This window comes from Borostomias antarcticus, assembly GCF_949987555.1.
Source record: "Borostomias antarcticus genome assembly, chromosome: 8".
In the NCBI taxonomy this organism is placed as follows: domain Eukaryota; kingdom Metazoa; phylum Chordata; class Actinopteri; order Stomiiformes; family Stomiidae; genus Borostomias; species Borostomias antarcticus.
The window spans coordinates 28,310,285-28,334,070 of record NC_140241.1 but is presented as its reverse complement, the minus strand read 5'-3'; the positions used below and the strand labels follow the sequence as shown (position 1 = coordinate 28,334,070).

At 46.3% G+C, this 23,786-nt stretch overlaps 1 protein-coding gene across 1 annotated transcript in view; it reads left to right on the top strand.

The window, feature by feature from the left end:
- The window catches only part of ccbe1 (collagen and calcium binding EGF domains 1), a gene marked incomplete at its 3' end in the record, with an annotated part of 28,136 nt that extends 4,350 nt beyond the window's left edge, over positions 1-23,786 (top strand). The window contains exons 3-11 of the mRNA XM_084442382.1: positions 13,765-13,817; positions 14,591-14,725; positions 15,112-15,249; positions 16,433-16,542; positions 18,665-18,767; positions 19,882-20,021; positions 21,386-21,421; positions 22,595-22,630; positions 23,517-23,786. Of these exons, the coding sequence (XP_084298508.1) occupies positions 13,765-13,817; positions 14,591-14,725; positions 15,112-15,249; positions 16,433-16,542; positions 18,665-18,767; positions 19,882-20,021; positions 21,386-21,421; positions 22,595-22,630; positions 23,517-23,786 (1,021 nt within the window). The remainder of the gene's footprint in view (positions 1-13,764; positions 13,818-14,590; positions 14,726-15,111; positions 15,250-16,432; positions 16,543-18,664; positions 18,768-19,881; positions 20,022-21,385; positions 21,422-22,594; positions 22,631-23,516) is intronic.

The following is a 23,786-nucleotide window of genomic DNA, read 5'->3' as shown; positions in this document are numbered from 1 at the left end:
TCGTTAGAACATGGGAGCCTCCAAGAAAAGTATGTTTCTGGTGATTCCCCAGGAAACGCGGTCTCTGAGTATGCAGCTCCGTGCGTGGTGTTGAATTATCTGCCGTCAATTTTCCAAATATCTAGAAGTTTCTATTGGTTCTGTATCGTATACCCTCGTATAGAGTTTCACATTCAAATTAGCCATGCGTCCAGTATTTCATCAGGAATAGTTGATTATTCTGCCCTCAAACTGCCCTGGAAAACTCTGTTTATTGCACTTATGAGTTGAACGGAAATATTAGGCAATTTACAGTGATTAATATCCATCTCAGACATCTAGTCCAGATGTTTTTTATTATTGGAAACCTTATCGTTAAGCAAGCACTTGATGTATGTTACCAAAAGAGAGCTGTCATCCCACGTCTTAAAGACCAGTCAGTGGAATTCTCCGGAAGTGAGCAATTGGAGTCATGGCAGACAGACAAGGAATACTGCACTGTACGTCTGAAAGTGGCACTGGTGTACCGGGAAGTGTGTGTGTGTGTCTGTGTCTGTGTGTGTGTGTGTGTGTGTGTGTGTGTGTGTGTGTGTGTCTTTTTCTAATTATGTAGCGTTTTACCCCATGAGACCCAATGGCAAAGCAGTGATAAATTTGCTATACTGTATGTTGTATTCTATTCTAAACAAAATTCTGATGATGAATGTTGTACCTGAGGGTCTTTCTCTTTCCAAAAACACAAAAGATGAAGTTTCTGAGGGAATAAAGACTCAGATCTTTGCTCTTATGTATTCATATTCAACTGTGACTCCAGTTACCAAGGAACCAGACGTTTGTTGGCTACAGTGTTACAATACAGACAAATCTTGCCCTTTTGAAAGATTGTAGGCATCTCATGGTACTGTGTTATGTAATTGCTATTAATTGTAAGCCAATCCCTACTGAATTAAATCAAGAGTTATTGAAAAGTATGTCTTTGAAGGACGAAACATATTAACTAAAGTAGAGAGTAAATAAGCAATGGAACAAACTCCAAAATGTTTCCCAACAGCTCTTGGAATGAAACAAGATTTTCGAAAATTGGAACACTCAAAGATGGTTTCTGAGATAAAACCGATGAAAATTGTTGCAATAAAAAAGATTTGAAAATGACTAATGCCTGGCTCAGCTTTACATTAACATTCCCAGTTCAGTAACCAAGCAAAAGAGTGACAGCAGGCATCTGTTCTGTTTGCATATTACAGTCATTACATTTTTTAACAATGTCTTACATGCAACTAAAGTAATGGCGTGAAATCTAGCCTCAAGCACTGTCCCATACATTTCTGTTCATTCATAAACGATGACATAGCTCATCATTGAACCAAAACTCTGACGCGCCCACAGTTCAGGACTGTTAAGTTTTAATGGAGAAATGAGACCTGTCAACATAGACAAGACATCATCATTACCATCATCTGTTTTCCAACCATAGTCTGTGGTAAAGTCCTTGTGTAATCTGAGGAGCCCTACTGTATACTGAGAGCAACTTCAGTAAAGTGTTTAAAGTGGGTATTTGTGATATTAAAGTTATTTATTATCTTTCCATCCATCCATCCATCCATCCATCCATCCATCCATCCATCCATCCATCCATCCATCCACCCTTCATCCATCCATCCATCCATCCATCCATCCATCCATCCATCCATCCATCCATCCATCCATCCATCCATGCCTTTAATTGTGACCCCCACACAGTTGAAAGGTCATGGAGTGAGGTCATGAGTGAGGATGGTTAGCTACTGTAGGAGGCAAATGATCCAACATGTCACATGGAAACCCCTGTGTTTATGAGAAAGTGAGAGTGTAGCTAAGGTTGTCTTCTGAAGTCAGGATCCCTGTTAGTGTTACGTTGTCATGGTCACTCGCAGCGTTTAGTGAGGTACTTCCATATTTCCTCATCTCTGGTCAGCAATAGTCTGTTGCATTCCACTGTTTTGGATGAGGTAGAAACCATCTCCTCTGTCCTGTTCTTGATGGATTCAACGTCAAGTCTCACTTAGAGTTGAAAACGCTGTGTTCCAGAAAACCTAGTGTAGGTCTTTCAGATGGGGCTTAACAATGGACAAGGTGTAGTCAGAGGTTCGTTATGGTACACTGAGGAGGTTTATAGTCCAGGAAAGCCGAGGGCTTCCACGCTTCCCCAAAAAAGGAGTGAGGAAATTGTGGTGGAGCTGAGTTATCTTGGCGGGTGCAGGGAGGACGTGTTGTTTGTGTTTTGGAGCATTCCTTAGTGATGTATGTGGTTCCAGAAACACTGGCTGTTCTCTGGAAGTACCCCCCCACACACACACACACACACACACACACTAACAAGACACAGGCTTTGGAGTACTGACATTTCATTCATGAGGAATTCTGATGGTCTCAAAGGGCAGTTTTTAGTCACAGTAGGTCATTACTGCATGGTTTGAATCTGGACGTTTCCATTAGACAAATCTCTCTCTTTAACTGGTCTTTTCCACACGTCAACATTATCCTTCCCAAACTAACTTAAGCGACGTCCCATCCTGCCCTCGGTGGCTTGCATAATCAACACCTCGGTGAATAAATCACCATTTAAAACCGGCGCACAGCACACTTCCATAAACAGTACAGGGATAAGATTCACTTGCAGAAATATCTGTGCATTCATTGTTATGTAATCCCTGACTTCTCACAGATCTCCCTGTCTTGATTTCCACTTAATAATAAATAATGATATTTTCTGGATGATATTCAGCAAGATTCCCTCGCTGTCCAGAGTAACTTGATTTGTCCATCTGTTTCCATTTGCATGGGTTTTATAATACAAAACATACTGATCCAGTACGACCATGACTTTAAATGCGTTATGATGGCTAGTAATGCCATAATTGGTTTTATCTGAAACGCTTGACAGCTATTGTTTAGCTCGGGAATTTAACTTATATCCCAGCTCTCCATCCACATGAATCTATCAAACGGGGGGTAATCATTTGGAGGCGTGGATGGATAATGATGATTGATGCTCGATCTATTAACGTAGCCAAATCCTCAAACATATTCCATTGATTTAAAGTTCTAAGGGACTCACAATGAGAGATGCTAGTTAGGGATGTGAAGGGATATATGAAGGGATGTGAATGTTAATACCGAGACGTAATTACCATTAATTATAGGATTTCATAAAGTGGTGTGATTATTTGGGGGAATCCAGTAGGCCGCTGTACTGTACTGTACTGTACATGGCGTTCCCCTGTCGTAAGATAAAACGTGGCGTCTTATGGGCTGCCGTATGTGCAAATCACAGCAGAGTGGAATGTGATACACCACAGTTTTGGCAACCCTAAATTGTAAATGTCAAGCATATTGTTTCATTGCTATATTTATATCTTACACAAGAGTACACTTTGTCCAAGTTCGCTCGTCATCTTAAAATGCCATTGATAGAACGATAAATAACCATTTGGATAGTAGTTTAATACTAATACGCCCAACGTGAATCAAATTAGAACATTTTTTGTTGTTTTCCATAAAGTAGCCCTCCTCCGTTTACTGGCTTGTATAGTCCATTATATATTTTCAACTTTACCGAAAACACATTTATATGTGTTCAGTTGTCAGGTTGGTCTTTTAGAGCCATAGATCCCGCTGGGCTAGGCTTACGCGGGCTGCCTGCGGTCCGCAGCCTCATGTCCTCATCCACCTCAGCCCTGCTCTGACCGTTTTCCCTTCACGCTCTTCACAGTGAGCCGTGTGTTGTCATGCTATGGTCATGCTATGGTCATGCTACGGTCATGCTACGGTTGTGCTACGGTTGCGTCGGCACAAAAGGGTGCTAATCTCTAAAGCAGAGGTTGTGGTTCTGTGGCCTTCCTGGCCCGCCCTTCATCTCCTAGCTGGGACCAGAGCCCCGAACACTGTTCTACCGTACAGTACACACAGGGAAAACAGACAGGACCCCCTATTGCATCATTATGGAGAGAGCCTTGCTGCTTGGTACCCTCTCACTGTACGCTCATGTCCTGTTGAACCTAGTGAGACCTGGGCTCAAATCCCGCCGTTGATTATAGAGTGACTTATTGACGTCAGCGACTTCTACATTTATACCAGAGGACTGCTTTACGCATGAAGGTAATCGACTGAGATATCCGGTTTATGTTTAATTCAGACTACTCCTTTTTCATTTTGTAATTGCTCTTCGACCTGGGGCCACTTTCAACTGTTAATTTATTCTCCCATTTAGTAAAAGGCATAAGCTGATAACTCATAAGTCCTGGAGGACAGCAGCAAGCCAAGGGAAACGTTCCACACGGCACCATTAAACCCAGCCATACCAATCATCCTCTATTACAAACAGCTGCCCTCTTCAACATTAATAAAATAGTTTGGAACGGGGCTTCACGTTTAGTGCTTTTTGGCATGGCATACGTTGCCCCATTGTAATCCTGCAGGTATGCTTTTGAATTTTAATATTTCGTCAGTCAGTTCCAATCCCTCGTAGTCTCACCTCCCTGTTGGGTCTCTTGTGCAGACTCCTCCATCATGACAGTCTGGCAGGTCTTACTCAAGCGTGCTGCCTTCACCTCGAAGACGCCGACGAGAACATTCATGAGGGCTACATGTGATTGCTTTTTATGTCTTCATGCTAAATCACCGGGAAAAGTTTTGAGAAAAATCAGCCAGAAGCTATTTGCATTGTGTTCAGAAAAAGCATGCGATGTGGTTTCAAATCAAACCAATTTGGGTTGTTTTTTTTCCAGTTTTTTCCACTGTGCTGGAGGATCACAAGTCTTTGCTAAGAAAATAGAATGACATCTGCTTTTTACAGTTATAGTTTTAGGATTATTGCTGGACTTCACAATCTAAATATTTTCTTTGAGATTGAACCAACTACTGTTGACATAGTTTCACCTTTCAAGAGTTCGATTCCCAAGGGACTAATTTTCATAAACTCTACTTTTACATCTCTCTCTATCTCTCTCTCTCTCTCTCTCTCTCTCCATGTTTGCTTCCTCTCTCTCTCTCTCTCTCTCTCTCTCTCTCTCTTTCCATGTTTGCTTCCTCTCTCTCTCTCTCTCTCTCTCTCTTTCCATGTTTGCTTCCTCTCTCTCTCTCTCTCTCTCTCTCTCTCTCCATGTTTGCTTCCTCTCTCTCTCTCCATGTTCTCTCTCTCTCTCTCTCTCTCCATGTTTGCTTCCTATCAGCTATATGAATGAGGCTGTTTGTATTATATATATCATCTAACTGATAAGATATGTTTAATGTTTGACGTGTACTTCTATAACGTCTCAAGATTCATGAAAGGCTCCATGTGAATAAGGAGAACAGTATGCTCCCTAATATTTCTTCATACCCTTCATACCCTTCATAAATCTCACAACTATTGTACTACGTAGATATTGGGACACCCATAGTAACTCAGCATATTGAAGGTCATCTGCAGTACTATCTGGCTTGTAGCCAGTTCTCTGTATGGTTTCAGTTAGAAAAAGAGAGAGCAGAGGGTATTCAGTATGACCGCTGATATCTCTCTGGAACAAGCCCGCAGACAGCCACGCTCTTGGTAATTTCCTGGGGCGTCAAGGTGAGAGACATCAGACAGCGGCCATACTGCACTTGTCTCCTCCGGGGGAGAGAAATAACGCGAGTCGGCGTCCAAAGGTTCACAGGAGAGATAAGCGATAGCTGGCCGTCTGGCGGTTTTTCTTTCCATTGGTCACGGATAGAAAGCGTCCTGAAGATAATGCGGCCCATATTTTCCTCCAGGTCTGGGTAATAACCAGCCGTGTTTTCGCGACTCAGCGGATGATGTGTGGCTTTTAGATGGGGCTGATAAAAAAGAAGGTGAATTAAGGGGAGAAATCGCCCCCGTTCTTAACCAGGTTCCCAGGCCCTGGAGGTCTTCTTCTTTGCGCCGCACAGAAATGTGTCGAATCTCCGTCTTCAGTTCAATAGCAGTGAGTGCCGAGTGCTGCCAATGAGACAGACAGATGTGTGGACCACCCCTGGCGGAGGGCCCTAAATCCATCCCCTCTTGGGGCCACCAAACCCTCAAACCGGCCCCGTATAGAGGTGATGATACCAGACCTGCTCAGCCCTGCTGTTTCATGACACAGTTACTCTACCCACCTTGACAATTGACTTGTCAATTCCTAATGTTTCCTCTGAGTCTCTCATGAATGATATATGAGTTACCGATACAGGAAACGAAAACAAAGGGTGATGAATGAAAGCAGGCTTTAAATTAAGGGATTAAATGAAGCAGTGCATTTGTCCAAACCCTGTCCTGAGAGCGTATTTGTTTTGGATGATGGGGTATGCCCAGGGAAATTAGACTGAATCCATTTGACTGTCAGAATGTCAGAAGGAACGCGGAGTGCAAGCTCTCATTGAGGAAGAGGAAGATGTAATGCCCGATGTCTAACATACCGCATTACGTGCTCCGATGGCCCCCATCTCTCAAGGAGAATAAGCTTGCGTCTTTCAACAGTGGACTGCAGTCCACAATGCAGTGGGGAAGATTAATGTCACTCTCTCTCTCTCTCTCTCTTTCTCTCTCTCTTTCTCTTTCTCTTTCTCTCTATCTGTCTTTCATTATCTCTCTCTCTCTCTTTCTCTCTCTTTCTCTCTCTCTGTCTTTCATTATCTCTCTCTCTCTTTCTCTCTCTCTTTCTCTCTCTCTGTCTTTCATTATCTCTCACTCTCTCTCTCTCCCCGTCCTTCACTCAGTGTAAAGTCCTACAGCTGCGGCGTAGTGTCTATTGAAGAGTGTTTAATGCTGCCCTCCCGGGCCGTTCGGGGGTCAGGGAGTTGGCCGAGCCGGGCCCAGCGGCGAGGGTCAGTGTCTGGCGGCCAGGGACGCAGCAGGGTCCTGGACCGGGCCCGGCTCTCCCAGCCCGCCCGCTGGGCTGCTCCTCGCTGGGCTGGGAACAGCTCACTTCCTCCTTCCAGCCCCGCACGACTGGGGGGGGAACTGCTGTACCAACCCTCGGCTCCAGTCTGTTTTTGGAGAGACATGGACCTCCTCCATTCTCGGAAACAACAGAATTAATAGAGAGAGGGGAATGAAAAGGACGATTGAATGAATTCACAAAAGAGATACGGTGTTTGTGTTAGAATTGGATCAAGGAGTGTTTTGGATCACAAGGCCATGGATATTCTCAGTGTTCACATGGGCTTCTCTAGATAGCTAGCCTGTCATGTATGTAGAATTACAAGTAGAACTATGTATCCTTCCAGAGACATGCTATCAATCCAACGAGTATCCTTTCTTAACACCCAATACTATAGTTTTAACTTTCTGTGCAGAAGTTGGCGCTTTGAAATACCCCCAAGTCTCCGTGCCGAATGATTCTCTTAAGTGCTTTGGGTTCTAAGGTACTGTACATCATTGTCTGTAGTGGACTGTGTCCAGCAGACAGTTATTCTTATTGTCTGGATGGAAAATCACTTTCCAACTTAATTCATCCACCATGAATTCTAAAAACTATGATTGTGTTATACTGTAATCATTGCCGTGCAGCAGAGCAGGAAGGAGTATAGTTTCCGTCCTAGTATTTACACCTTTAATGAAATTAACTGAATTTACCTTGGATAAAGGGTATAACACCTCCTCTTCCTTCCTCTTATACCACTGACCGTGATATTTGAAGCAAGGCAGATGATCCATCCACAATTTTTTCCAAAAACAAAAATTGAGGAGCCACAAAGGTGTCCAAACATGTTGGGCTCCGCTGCATTTAGTAATTTATATCTTCCAGACAAAGTTTTCTCTCAGGACTTTGTGTTACGGAAATGCAGCACGTACTTTCCAGCACACTGTCATTTTTAATATCACATTGTGTAGTTTTGACTGGCTCATAATGTTCAGTTTAAACTCCGTCTTACCTTTGTGATGATAATAATGTAATGTTTACAAAAACAAGGATCGGTTTTGGCATGTTGCATATTATAAATCTTCACTCACGTTGACGTCATGTAGATCTTTTGTAGAATGTCTGGTAAAATGTCCAAACATGAGAGGAAACATAAACGGACTGATATACATTTTTACTCATCCAGAGCTGCTCAGAGAAGACAGCCATGTTGACACAATGTTCGAGTCTGTTTGCTGTGATTTACATCACATTGTAGTGACCCACAAAGTGGAGGAAGGAATGGTGTCGTGATCTGGCTCCTTTCCTAGTCCCTTTACTAGTGTAGTTATGACGTTGCTGTGTGTGTGTGTGTGTGTGTGTGTGTGTGTGTGTGTGTGTGTGTGTGTGTGTGTGTGTGTGCGCGCGCGTGTGTGTGTGCGTGCACGCGCAATGGGCGCAGTATGTTTGCATGTGTGCTTATGTGTTTGTGTGCGTGTGTGAGGGCGTGCATGCGTCGTGCTTGTATGAGTGAATAGGAGCTGCATACGAATGCAGAACAATTCCCTCCAGATATTTTCACACGATCCAGACTGATATATTGGTTCTGGACATCGCCCTAGTAACTGTCCAGCGCAAAGCCATGATTGAATCAGGAATCTGAGTGGAGGCAGAACACTCTTTCCTGTCAGGAACAGGAACACTTCCTGTTTAAATATCAATGAAGGGGCTCTTAGTCCTATTTTTGTCACTATCATTCTAGCTACTAGTGGATGCAGCGCAGCATATTAAAAATGTAACTATAAATCACTTTTGATAGGAGACGTCTGATCTAATTACGTTAAGTGTTGGACTAAGACGCTGAGCAGGCTGTCTGGGAACACGCCAAAGAAGTCTGAATCTGTGCAGTCACCGAGGCCCGTGATCATCCTGTAGAAAATCTGGATGCAATTGGTTACAAACAAATCAATGTGAAGCTTTAAAACATTGTGTACAGAACACAATTCTTCAATGTACAGTATAATTACTGTGTAAGTTGCCAATGATAATCGATACTGCATTCAGATCGGCTTAGACCACTAGCAAATTCATGCATGCAGTACAAATACTGTTTGTTGAGTTCTGCTCCCAGCGCTCGCAGCTCTGCCCTGTTGTATTTGGCGTGAACCCAAGATTCTAAATGAAGTGTTCTCACACCTAATACCCCACTGGTAATCTGGAACTGAATCAGTTCTACACAGTCGAGTAGGCACAGTGAAAGGCGGCCTCAAACTCACAACCTGTCAGCGCTATGCAGCAGGGGAATCGACTTTTCAATCGAGCCTCTCAAGTGAATCGCGGGGGGTATTACTGCAAAGCAAATGAGTGGCCAATCCATCTGGCCCTGTTGGGGTGGAATGCAAGTCATTTGTTGTGCTTCGTCAGCGCCCTTGATCTTGGAGAGTTCTATCAAGATCTACTAAGCATTTCACCAGAGCAACAACCCTGGCACTGACTCCTTCAGACTGACTTCTTAGACTCAGGAGACTTAAGAGACCCCAAGGTCTGGGGAAGTTGGACGTGCCGTTGGAAAAACTCCTCGCAGTTTGCTGCAAACAAAAGTGAGTTGGGATGTTCTGGATTAAAGAGGCACTTCTAACTGACCGTGGCAGAGCAGGGGTGTACTGTGTGTTGTTTTGAGTCCTGTCCAGGAAGACAGTGGTTTCCCTCTTCAGATTTGGCACGCAGTACCCCTTATTGCACGGAATGCGGCGATGTTATAGTTTGGTATTGGCAGAGATGCTAAACAAACAAGCCGGCCCTGAGGGGAACCCGCCGTGCTCTGCATGTCCTCTCACAGCTGTCCTCGCAGAGTGTGACTCTGACCTACTTTGTTTTATAACACGGAGTCCGAGAGAACGGCATTCTGGGAGAGGACGTGATAATCAGTCACCCGGAGGTTGCGAGGTTCCGCGTCCGCTAGCTGTCTCTGGGACACTTTGGCGCATTGCTGTGTAACTGTGAGGTTGTGTTTAATGTCTGTGGTGTGTGTGTGTGTGTGTTGTTTATGGCTTATTTGGATGTCTTAGTAAACATTAGTTTTCCTTGGGTCCACACAAATAAGTCATAACAAATAATGTGTGTTTGTGTGTGTGTGTGTGTGTGTGTGTGTGTGTGTGTGTGTGTGTGTGTGTGTGTGTGTGTGTGTGTGTGTGTGTGTGTGTGTGTGGCAAGGCCAGAGTTGAGTGTTTGTTTAGGGGAGGTCCTATGAATGTTTATGGGGTAATTAGAGTGCTTCCAGCTAACTGGGGGTAACCGAGGTCAAGCTAATCTGTGTCTGGATTTCATGGGGCCCCAGTAACACTATACGGATCACTACAGAATGTGAAGTAACCTTTGAATAAAAGAAAGCACAGGTGGCAAAGCAGTACCAAATTGCCTGTGACTGACCTTGTACCCATGCAGCTGGAGGGGGAAGAGAGAGAGAGAGAGAGAGAGAGAGAGAGAGAGAGAGAGAGAAGAACTGACTGAGTGCATGTATGACATATCTTCTTTCCACTTAATCCTAACTGATATATTACCTCATGAATATTGATGCTGATCAAAACACAGGTGTTTAAGGATAGCAGTAGATTTGTTTTTGGAGAAAACAATATACACTATACCAGGACAACATGTCATCGGCTACGGCGTTCGTTTTGGTAATTTGATACAATGCTAAAATGTGTCCGCCGGATACATTAAGGATTCATGTCAGCTATCTGATTGTCACTGCATCTCATCTCCTCTGAGAGCCATATAGATCTACTGCCTAGACACTAGAAACAGCTCACCCAGAAGGTGAGGTGTGATATTAAGTAGCTTATGGTTTAATCGATGCACAGTATTGACCGGGACTGTTGTTTGAACAAAGACGAAAGTCATTTGGAAAAATCTCAATCATGCTCTGTTTCCGGAGCCGGCAAGCTTGAGTGGAGTATGAAGGTCATCCAGAGGCTGTTTAACTGATACCCTCACAGCCCCCACTCTGAATGGACCAACTGCCAAAAATGTTGAACAAATTGTCACTTAGGAAACATTATATTTTATGACGTTTTCTGTGGGTAAGGTTATAATTTCAAATGTGTGACGTTTCACTACAGCGCCGTGAGACCAGGCTGCACTCTCACCTCCTCTCAACTATAAAACATGTATTGGGTTGGTGGAGCGGTTGCTTCATTGTTCGAGTCCGTTGACCTTGGCTAATCAATTCTAGCTTGGTGTCAATTCCCAAGAGTCCCTTTCAACATCTGGTTTCTGCTCTGACCCTCAAGGTATCACCACCATCTTGTTCAGTGTTTTCACTGCCCAACCGCCTCCATTTATGTGCAGGGGTGACATCATCATTTTAATCAAGCCCAGAATAGTAAGATACCGCAATGTGAACTTGGAAAATTATGAGGGGCAAATGAAGGGGGTGGGGTTATGGTATTTAATAATTGTCATTGTTGTATTGTCTTCTGTTATTGTGTGCTTGAAAATATAACTGCAGCAATGTGTCAATATCAGTATTTTAAGGATTCAGTTCTGTTATTGTCATACCACTCTGTCCTAAATGAACGTTCTTCAGAATGCTGTTTTGTTTAACTGAAAATGAAACTGGAACAGAATTCCCATAATCCTATTTCCAGTAACATGGCCATGTTGGCTCTTTCATCTGATTCCCTATGTTATTTGTTTTCTTGTGGACATTTTACCAGCTGGTTATTTTCCTAAACTGACTGTTTGCTAGAAATGCATTTCTGTCCTCTCGGGGATGTTATAGTGAGATTATATAGTGGGTCACCGGAAGTCACTCTCTGTGTGTGTGTGTGTGTGTGTGTGTGTGTGTGTGTGTGTGTGTGTGTGTGTGTGTGTGTGTGTGTTGTGTGCTCGCAGGAATGTGTTGTGTGTGCCTGTGTATCCAAACGGGCCTGTGAGAGAATCTGGAGATCTTCTAGGGATGACCAGAGGATTATCAACACCTTTTGAGATTTGTGACTCTCAGGAGTGCCCTCTCCATCACAACACAGCCCTCCTCAAGCCTGCAGAGACCCCTCCCCCCGAACCCGCCCCCCTCTCCGACCCCTCCGCTGGAAGACATAAGGATCCTGGGAGTGGGTGTATGAGATCTCCACCAATGAAATAGAAAAGCTCTCAGCCTTTATGTTGCCGTCAGTCAGACACGCACACGCAAACATAAGACCCCCACCGCAGACCTGGAGCGCCTCCCACACGGGGTCAGCCAGTAAATTAGATGCAGTCTCAGATGTAGCCGTGTTGAGCGGCATCAGAGACGTTATAATCAGATTGTTGCAGGTTGAAATCCCTGCTGTGGAGCTGGTGTGCAGCGAGGGAGGGCCTTCTAACCCCTCCCCGAGGCAGTAAATATCCAGCTGTATGGGTGAGAACCCTTGAATGGGAAATGTGCCATATGTTAATATATGGCTCCACATTTAGTGCCGGAAAGTGTCCCCTTGAGGACTATACTTTTTACGGTTGAAAGAAGAAAGATCCCAGTATACTGTATGTTTTTAAGTGTGGCGTGTTACGAAATTGTCCTAGGATTATTCATGAATCCGGACTGATCTGGATGAATCACCCAGGGTAATACATATTTGGCCAACATTTTTTGCATCACGCTGTAATGTAATAGGTCTGAAGACCACATTTCCCCATCATTTCAGTTCCAGTGGCACAGTTTTAACACGCGCCATTTCATTGCTCTGTGAATGGAGTGAGCAGAGGGGCATCTTCATGGACGAGAAGTCAGCCCAGCTACACGCGGAACATGTCTGCCGGCATCAGGAGGGGATTACAGAGAAGCTGAACGGTGGCATCTACAGACCACACACACACAGCACGAGGGCTAGGAAAGAGGCACTTATATACTGGCAGCCATGCAGGCTAAATGGGGCCCCCCACCCCACCACACCTGAATCGAGGCTGGAAACTGTTACAGAGCCCACATCCGTCTTTAGCACCCCTGAGCTGGGAGATATCAAAGGCAACATGGCCGAATGGCTATGATGTCACGGTGAGAGTGGGATTCTCTCATCGCGTTTGAAGAGAAACACCTGGCAATGCTTTATTGCTATAAACTCGAATAGTGTTCGAGTCACTCTTAGTAACCTAATTAATAGCATACTCAAGCTCCTGTGTTCTCAAGACTCAAGTTTTTGTACTGTTATGGCCAATTTTAGTAATGACATATTGCGACAACAACAAACATTACAGTGGGACTTTATTATTTGATCAAATATCATACTCAAAGCACATCCACCGAACGCATTCCTGCTGTAGTATTTTTTGACTGTGACAAACAACTAGTGCAGTGCCCGTTCGAAAGGAACAGGCCGATTGCTGCCCTGCAGCTTTCTCGAGAACCCCTTATCCAAAACAGTTTCACACACGACACTGCACTTCATTGCGTCCTGAGCAATACACCTGCCAAATTTCAACACTGCCCGGGTCTCAAGATAGTTGGACAAACATACTGTACATACAGAGATTCCTTATCATTATAGTATGATGATGATTCAACTTGGAGAGAAAATGGAGGGAGACCAAGCTATTTCCTTTGACATCCCCAGTGAGAGTTTGTGGTGACTGTGTTTCACTGGGTTTGCCTCTTGTGTGAACCAACGCATCACAACTCAGAATGTCCAGAGACAGCTCAGGGTCCTGGCATCCCAAACTATGTCTGGGCAATGTTTTGTGGATATGGTTATCACATCAGAACAGATAATCGTCAAAACAGGCCCGTCAAACATGTCTCATAGGAAACCGCTATTGAAATGTAAACTGTATTTATGGTTTGAGATCATTTATAATTGAACCGCAAGAGATGTGTCTTGGGTTAAATGTCTTTAATGGATTTAAATGTGTCCTGTAGTGTCTTTATGTAATTCGTTTGATCTTTTTTCAGGAAGAAATGCTGTGAGGGGTTTAAGTTTGTGCTGGGCCAGTGCATACCTGAAGGTACGGAAACCTTCCCGAGCTCTTTGGATGTCTGTGGCTGCTATATTTCATTCAGACATATTGTGGAGAAATTTCCCCTTACTTAGCACAAAACATTTGATTGATAAGCTGTTGTTTTAACCTTTGTTAAATTGTTAGAACGCCTGCCAGTTTTCATTCTGCAAATCCAAAAATTTTTTGATTGCTGTGGGATTCATGCTCTATATGCCATGTGGTTTTATATTCCCATGCATTTCTAAATGCCCATCGGCAACCGCTGTTCCACTTTTTACTCGGAGGTGACAGTTGATGTAACCATGATATGAAGGGATTGATTAGTTTGCCTCAAAACAAGTGCTCTGTCGTGTTTGTACATGCAGACGGAGTGAGTGCTTTTTATTTATTTTTTTATTTTTATTTTATTTTTAGATTTATAGTTTTTATTATTTTAAGAAGACAAAACACAAAACACAACATAATACATAATGAACAGTGAGACAAAAATTAAATAACAACAAACAACAACAAAGTGTTTTTCAACGGTACACAATATATTGGGGTATAGAGGGATTAATGATACAGTATGCCAATTCAAACTTCTATCAGGGTCCTTTAATATGGGTTTCCCATTTGTTCCATTTCAGCAGGTACAACTCTACCTTATTCATAAGTCTGAAGGTCAACTTTTCCAGAGCTGCCAAATGAGCTAGCTGACTAAACCAAGTGTTCACAGAGGGAGCATCAGGGAGTGAGTGCTTTGATGCTATTGAAACACAGTGCCCGTGGTTTCGCAGACTATGACGTGTGCGCCGGCGCCCCCTGTGAACAGCAGTGCACGGACCACTTCGGACGCGTGGTGTGCACCTGCTACCCCGGCTACCGCTACGACCGACAGCGGCACAGGAACCGAGAGAACCCGTACTGTCTCGGTAAGGCCCGGCGGCGCACGCAGCGCAGGATCCAACCACTGTTCCACGCTCGCTACCGCAAGTACTGTATGGGGGGGGGACTTAAGACAATGGAAGTGGCAGATTTCCATTGTTGGCAGTTGGCAGGTCGTGTTAATCTCTTCATAATGGTTTTTTGGTTCGTTGTAATAATCCTAGGAACAACTGCCGGTTGTTATTGGAGTGGCAGAGGCCTCGACAGGCCTGGAAATACCAGGCTGTTCATAACACGCCACTTTCGCCAGAGACCAGTGGAGCACAATAAGCGGGCAAGCATTCAGTTGTGTTCTCTTTCTTCCTGCCTTCATGCCTCCCCCTTTTCTTTCTTTCTGTCTGCCCCCCCCCCTTCCCCCACCGTCACGGCGCAGACATCGACGAGTGCGCCGACAAAAACGAGACGGTGTGCTCCCAGGTCTGCCTCAACTCCCCGGGGAGCTACAGGTGCGAGTGCGAGAAAGGGTACTTCATGGAGGAGGACGGGAAGACCTGCACCAAGGGGGAGAGAGGTGAGGGCTGTATTTTTAGCAGGCGGTTCCCTCCGTTCCCGGAGGAGGGCCCCGGGCCGTGTGAGCGGAGTACAGACACCTGGTAGTCGTTACGCGGCCAGTCTCTCCATTACGTGTCACAATGGTTCTCTCCCCCCCCCCAAAGCCCCACACGGCTGCTCCCTTGACTCCCGGTCTATTTTGATTTGCCTGATGCATCTGAGGCAAACATCAGAAATGGAGAAGGGGATAAAAAAAAAACAGCTTGTCCGAGATTTGTTAGTAAATGGAGCGGCCTGAAGCTGGAGATTTGCTACTTCCTCCCTCAAGTTTATCTTCCATTACAGAACCGCTGAGCGGAGCACTGAGGGGCCGAGGGCTACGGGCCGGCGGCATGGTGTGGAATAGCAGAACGTAGACACTCGCTCTCACCACCACCATGAAATACATTCACACGTCTCTCGGCTGGGTGTCAAACGCGCTGCCAAACTTTCGAGGCTGAGGTCATCTGGTTTGGGAAATAATAGCTGTCTCAAGCACGCACACATAGGGTTGCGCAAGCAACCTACCATTATTCATAATGTGAAGTAAGAATGACTTTCACCAGGGGGCAAGGCTGGAGGTAAAGCTGTCTCCTAGAGTTGCCAGCTGCCCTACCCACACTTCCAGCACGCTATAGAGAAAATGATCTTTCGGAAGATAAGTGTTTTGACCCAGGTCTGGTGCCGGTCCCATGAGAGGTCCCGTATAGACACATCCAGCTGTGCTGTTGGGCCAGCGAAGCATGTGCTCTGCGCCTAACCAGACAGCTCTGTTCCGCTACCCCCCGAAACATTTACTAGACCTGCTTCCTGCATCCCTCTAGGATGTCCAATCACCCGTAACTCTGGGCTCCGGCTAATGACGCCGCTACGATGTTAAGCTACACAGCCCCCTCGTCACTCATTGCCAACATAGCTAGTCAGTTCTTTCACGGTCGGTCACTTGACAAGGTTTTAAGTTACTGAGTTACTCTTACCTGTTATCTGTGTAGGAATAATAAGTGTAAGTGCTGTGGTAAAGCTCAGACTGTCAGATCGTGATAAGAGCAGGGCACCTAGACGCAGAACGTCGTGAGGTAACCTGTGAGGTAACTTGTGAGGTAATTATGAGGTAATTGTGAGGTAATTGTGAGGTAACTCTTGTGTTTCCCTGCGTGCCCCAGCAGCGCGTCTCTTTGAGAAGTCTGACAACGTGATGAAGGCGGGAACGTGCTCGGCCACCTGCGAGGACTTCCACCAGATCAAGATGACGGTTCTGCAGCTCAAACAGAAGGTGCTGGCGACCGCAGGTGTTGGGCAGTGTAGAACGACGGGAGCAGGACACTGGAGGGGACAGACCATCGGCATACTGATGTTATATACACTTCAGTACACCTGGATAATCTTTATAACCAGTGCTTTAGACCATCGGCATACTGATGTTATATACCGTGAAACTTTAATTAATAGCCCAGGCTTTTATTTTCTTCAATCACTGAACTCAACTGGCCTATATTTGGGACAGGTGTCTATATGGTACAGGCCTTGAATTCCAAAACTCAGCAAAGATGGGAAATACTCCCAAATTGTTTATTTAAACCAGTATGAATATTACCTGCGTAAAAATTAGGCTATCGAATAACATATCATTTATGAATCTTGATCTGGCTTCAAGACAGCGCATGTACAGTAGGCCAACCTCATGCAGGAGAGAGAAGCCCGGAGGAAGGCCTACCAAATACCGGCCTAGGGTAGGGTGAGGATGAAAGCCCCAAAAAGTGATTTCAAGCCTATTTATTCGTACTACTTCGTCTGAAAAACATTTGAACAAACCAGCTACCGGTAGATTTCTTTAGCCTTAATCCTGATCATCCTGTGGTAGACCGAGATGTTGTGCCTGCATGCTATGGATCCACTCGCACATTTTTATCTCTAGCTCATCGCTAGCCTGCTTCCTCCCCCCACTACGCAGTCTGGCCCATACTTTTGTCTCTGTGTTGCCATGGTTTGTCTCCGTGTTGCCAACTAACGTTTCATACAAATACAATTTAAAATTAAGAAAGATTTGCATCGTCGCATGGCAACCAGATAAACAACAAAGACTAGACCTGACTTCTAATTGAGACCAGCCTTTATTTATCAAAACGTGTAGCCAAACCCAGCGAATAAAAGGGACAGGGGTCTATTTGGGACTCGGTGTTTAATTTTTAAAAGTTTTACGGTACACTCCAATACACCTGGATAATCTTTATAACCAGTGCTTTAGACTCCTGTGGAGTATTGGACTGTAATTCCTCATTAATCCTTCCAAGCCAGTTAGTCTCGGACACACCTGGCAGGTCCAGTTAGATAATGAATATGGTAAATTTATTGCTACCTCCATTCTCACAGGTCCCCTAAGACGCATTACACAGGTTTATGGCCTTGTGAAAAATGATTGAAACAGTGTCAAGTACTGTAGCTAGTTGGTTTTGAGGCTTATGTCCGTGGCTGTGAAAGTTGCTGGTGAGTCATGTTAAAATCCGCGGTGCGCTGATATTCCCCTCAGGGTGTTCCCGGCCTTCACAGTCAATGCCTATCAGAACGCCACTCTGTCAGCGCAACCGCTCACCACTCTCCCCTGTAACACATGATATATGGCTCGCAGCTGTGTGGTCCATGTTGGATGTGTTGCTGTGTGCTATAAGAAATTGAGAAAACATAGTCATGTTGTGCTATAGAAAACAGTCCAGTGCCAATGTTATGGTACTGGTAGCTCCATTCTTGCAAACGGATAGGCTAGGTAATGTCAGTTTCTGACCAGCACAGGCAAGGGGTGGTTAGTGCTTGATTTGGGATTCATGAACCCCCCCACCCCCCTCCCAAAGGCCATGTGGGGTCATGTGCCCTGCAGAAGGTCGGCTAGTCATACAACCCCAGCTCCACCGTGGAACCAGACAGTCTTTGATATAGAATTTCAAATGAGAATCTACTGGAATTGTGATTCTAGGGCAGATCCCCAACCCCCCCACCCCCACCCGTCCCCCAGCATACAGAACAGGCTCTGTCCTGGCCTGGCCCAGCTCGGCTTGGCCTGGCCCACCTTATTATTCACCCGGGCTTCCCCTGCTACACAACCTCTGCAGCTGCAACAAACAGCGTGTTCAGTTTCACGTCTGGCGTACACTTGTACTTACACTTGTACTTTGGCATACTTTGTTTTCCATATATTTCCCTGCAAGGCATCCCTCAAGCATGAGCGCCGTAATTTCCCTGTCATGTAATACATATATCTGATGGCAATTACAGGCCCTTGAACGTTCGCCGTACGGCAATTTCCCCAGACTGCGTCCGTGATTGGCAGCCAATTGACTCGCAGCGTGCGTATCATTTCTCCCCCCCCCCCGCCCTGGCTGTAACACTACTTCCTGTTTCAGATGTTGCCCAACAGCGTGGAGGTCCACAAGCAGACGACCAGCGAGAAGATGCTGACCTCGCACCCTTTCCTGCCTGGGCCTCCGGGCGTGCCTGGGCCTCCAGGTGAGCCTCAGTGGAAACCTCTGGCTCTGACCTCTGGCTCTGACCTCTGGCTACGGTTAAACGGTTCATCTTTCCTCTCTCTCTCCCGACCGGCGCTCACCGTCTGGGTCATCTCAGGTTATTCCGCTCCTAGGTTTCAGCCTGGTTATCAGGGTGCAATGGTGGACCCCCTCCCCCCCCCCCCACCCCCGACAGACACCTGAGGAAGATCAAGTCTCTCTGATATCTGACCCGTGTCCTGTCTCTGACCTGCCAAGCAATACTGTGATACACTCGGCCACTCTTCAAGGCCGAATGGAACTTTGTGGAATACATTTTAACACTTCAGTCAAGATCACTTTAGTCAGAATTGACCCATTTATTAGCATGCAACAATATATACAGCATTCAAACACATTTTATTACGACCTGAGGGGCGGGGGGGTCTTTATTCCACCACACGTGACACATTGCACACAGTGAGTGGCGGCGCGGCACACATGCAATTTTTTCAGGCGCCGCCGGTGGAAATTGTTGCCTGCATTTCTCCCATCCAAGTCGTTGTCCTCCAGGGGCAGCCAGGAGCAGCGGGCTGCCATCGATCATGGAGCTCCAGATCATGGAGCCCGGGGACCAAGTCCAAGTGCTCCGTCCAGGTCTTGGTCAGGGACCGGACTGAAGAGCATCTGTTTTTCTGCTTGTTTTTCGTGTTGGGTTCTTTTGAGAGGAAACCCTTGCGAACGGGAAAACATGCAAACTCCACACAGAAAGGCCCGGAGACCTTCTTGCTGTAAGGCGACAGTACTAAGTACTGCACAACCGTGCCGCATGTGGGTGATTCTGTGGTTCAGTGTCTTGCTCAAGGACACGTCGGCACAATGCTGGGAGCGAACCGGGGACCTTGCGATCCCTAGCCGGCCACTCTTCCTCCTGAGCTACAGGCCGCCCCACCTCCATTTGCTCTCTAGGGGTTGAGGAACACGTGCCTTACTAAACTGTCTACCCCGTCGTTGTAGCACCTGGGTTTGACTTTAAGCTAGCAACAGCATTCTCTCTCTCTCTCTCTCACTCTCTCTCTTTCTCACTCTCTCTCTCTCTCTCTCTCTCTGACTCTCTCTCTCTGCTCTGTCCCCAGGGGACTCAGGTCCACAGGGAGTCCCGGGACACGCAGGCTTGTTGGGGCCCCCTGGCCCTCCCGGCCCCCGGGGACTGATGGGGCCTATGGGACCTGAGCCGGACCTGAGCCACATCAAGCAGGGCCGACGGGGACCCATGGTCAGTACCCCCCACTGAGACCCTCATGCACCGTCCTGCTGCTGACCGTCTCGATCACTCACACCCCCGTCAGGGGGTCTCTGGTCTCGGTTCTTTTTTATGCACTATGTGGAATCCATCACAGACGTTGCAATAAATAATCAGTCAATCTATATCATATTCTCCATGGTATCATATTCATAGTACACTTCCTGTTCTCCTGAGCCCGCAAGGTAGGAATGAAGTCCTATGGTGTGTGTGTGTGTGTGTGTGTGTGTGTGTGTGTGTGTGTGTGTGTGTGTGTGTGTGTGTGTGTGTCCTAACTGTGACCTCCCTACACTGTAGCTGTGCCTCTCTGGGGAAAGCGGGACCGGGCTCACAGGTCTCTCCTGGTCTTGTCTCTATTCTTCCTCGCTGGTTGGGACCCAGGAGAGGTGCACTTGATTCATCTTCCTGAGGAGACTCTGGGGGGGGCCAAGAAGCATGCACACACACACACACACACACACACACATGTCCTCCAAGGAGGCCTGAGACTCGGTCTGCAGACCCCTGCAGTTGACAAATGTTAATGATAATAGCCGGCGAAAAAGCCGAATGCACTTCCAACCTCATTGTTGTTTTAGTTGGCCTCGGTCCACGTCGAGGTCCTATCAAGTTGCCTCGTCTGTAAGTGTTGACCTTTCCTTTTATAATGTCCCGGACCTCAGAGGGAACGTGTGAGATGTGACAGCAGAGGAATGTTTTGATTCATGGCTGGTTTGTGAAGCCCCGTATTTATGTGCCGCGAGTGTCGAAACGTCCGCCTATCAACACCTACACTTAGTCGCGCGGTGTGACGCCAGCCTAGCAACGCTATAAATGTACAGTATTTTTTACTGTCGAAGGATGATCTAGGGCCTGTATTGTACAGTAAGTGGGCTGTAATTGCTCTCTGATCATCTCCTGCTGGTAGGCCTGTCTGCGGGTACTGCGCGAAGACAAGGGGAGTGGTCCCTGATTGGCTTTTGGGCAGAGTTTTGGCGACCGGGTCACACGTGTTTGGGCGTACCCCCGCGGGGATACGGGTGACATGTGAGGAAGGGCAGTGAGAGTCTCTTGGTACCCAGTATGAACAAGCCTGGATCAGAAGCCCGAAAATCAGTCCCACAACCAGCACATGGTCCCCAGGCCTTAAGGACGACCTTAACTTCAAAATGAAATACAGACACAAAAATAAAACCAGCGGGTTGCACAGGAGGGCACAGGCCCAAAGTAAAGCCTCAGTCCGGGTTGATGCTATCTGTGATTTTTGCTTCTTAAAAAGTCCTCCCTTGTCTCCCTTCATGTATTTCTGTTTGTTTTGACTTGTATTGACATGTTTGTTTTTGTTCCATCCTCCACAGGGACCGCCAGGGGCTCCAGGAAGAGATGGCATGAAGGTGAGCTTGGATCCTTTCCATGATCCCTTTTATTTCCATTTTTCTAGATGGGAATGTAGTTTGTCAAGTCAAGTCAAACTTTGTTTTTATAGCATATTTAAAACAACCATAGTTTACCAAAGTGCTGAACAGGATAAAATACCAGGTACAGATATAACAAACAATCAGTCAATCAGTTTGTTATGTGGTCAGATCACAAAGGATTAGAATCATCAGCAGGATGTGAGGAAAGGAAAGTCCTTGGTTGAGAGATATGCGTCAGGCGTAGATAACGCCCTCACCTGGTCAAAAGGTGACATGACATGTAAACAATAGAGCTCTCACAAAGTGCCAACAATGTTTATTTGTCAAGATACAGGTACCCTGTACAATGAGATGCTTGTGCCACCCTGTCTGATGGTTTGTTTTAAACCCAGAGTGCAGATGTTCTGAGTCAAAATGTCGCCCTGGGGGAGGAACTTTTTGGATTTTATAGACACGGGCACTCGTGCCACACAAATCATATGGGATGTGGGTGGTATGAAAGCAAATATTCTACAAAAGCCTTAGCTGTGATAGTGGTCTAAAGCCATATACACACTCACTCACACACACAAACACACACACACACACTCACACAATATTGTGTGTTTGTTCAGGTTACGGATCGCGTATGGAACAGGTTAAGCTGCTCTGCCTCGGCCACGGCGCCTTGCTGAATGGCTTGGCTGTTTATGTTTAGAGATTTAAATAGAGATGGCTATCTGTATCCCAGTCATGAATCCAAACCATCTGCCACAACATATAGAGGCCTGTGTGACCCCAAGTCATGCTAATAATCCCAGTAGCCGTGTCAATATGTTGGCTCCTGCAGGCCTCATGGCAGACAGGGTGCCCCCCTGTTTGGCTCGGAGTAGCTAAGCTAGAACAAGTGTAGTTGTAGTGGTACGCAAAAGGTTTGCATTAGCATTAAACACAATGACCAAACTTAAATCCCAACCACCGAACTTGAACCCTTAATACCTTATCCAAAATATCCCCATCCAATATTTGCATTCTGCTGTTCACCCAAGTTCACATTCAGTTGATATATATTGTCTTTCCATGTCCACACTGTATGATGACGCTTGACGACCAGTCAGAGTCCTTTGTACTGTTACTCCTCTTACCCAAATATTTGTTTTGTATCTCTAGGGGGAGCGAGGGGCTCCTGGCCTTTCCGGACCACCAGTAAGACTCTATACTTGGTCTTCCTTGAAGCACTATGCAGATCACACGCTACAGTACAGTAGAGTACAGTAATACACCATGGCTGACAAACAGGGATTGCACAGTGATCTACTTCTAGCAAGTTTATAAACGTAGCATTTTTACAGAATGTTAATACTGTAGGTCACGTTATGTGACGAGAGATCTGATGGGGAGCTCAAAGTGAATCATGACAGTGCTCAGATGAGGCAGGGTGTAACTCAAGTTAGCCCCGCCCCCGTCTTCGGACCTGCGGCCGTCCAGACCGCTTCTGACAGCGCTGGCGAGACATTAAAGGCGCCGGGGCGGACCACGCAGCAGCTTCAGGGAGTGGAGTGGCCGTATACGCCATATTTTCCACATTAGTTGGGTCCAGGATGTTTTGGACTTCCACTCTGAAGGCTGGCCAGGGAGAGACGGGAGGAGGGAGGCTCGGCGACTGGCAGGCGGGAGATAAAGATTTGGCGCCGTGAACCCGCGGGGTCAGAGGTCGATGAACAAACGGGCATCCTCCCACCCCAGTGCGGGAGGAGCCGAACCAGAGCCGACGATGGATGTGGAACGCTGTAGAAAAGAGCCCTTTTGAAGATGCCTGACCCAATAGATCACACTAATGATGACAGAGGGTTGAGAAACACTGCACATCAAGTTGCTCTATACCTGCCTGTACATAACACTGGAACTGCTCTCTATCAATAACACACCGTTGATAAGGAGATTCCATTTGCCTTGTGTAAAATAACAAGGCATTACTATCATTATACATACACATAGCGATTAATGAAATCGTTTTTTGAGAAATAAACTGTGTGAAATGTAAGGAAATGACCGTGGGATTCATCTTCTCTCCCTGGCCCGTCTGCCGCAGGGCCCTCCAGGCTCGTTTGACTTCCTGCTGCTGCTGATGGCCGACATCCGCAACGACATCGCCGAGCTGCAGAGCAAGGTGTTCGGCAGGTCCATGCTCACGCCAGGGGAGGACTTCCCCACGGCCCCCGACAGCTGGAGGGAAAACCAGGACATCCTAGATGGCTCCGGAGAGGACTACAAGGACCACAACCCCTGGGGAGGCGGGGCCAAGAGTAACAGGAAGAGGAAAACCATGCGGGGCTTAACAGACTCTGATTGGATGATTTGA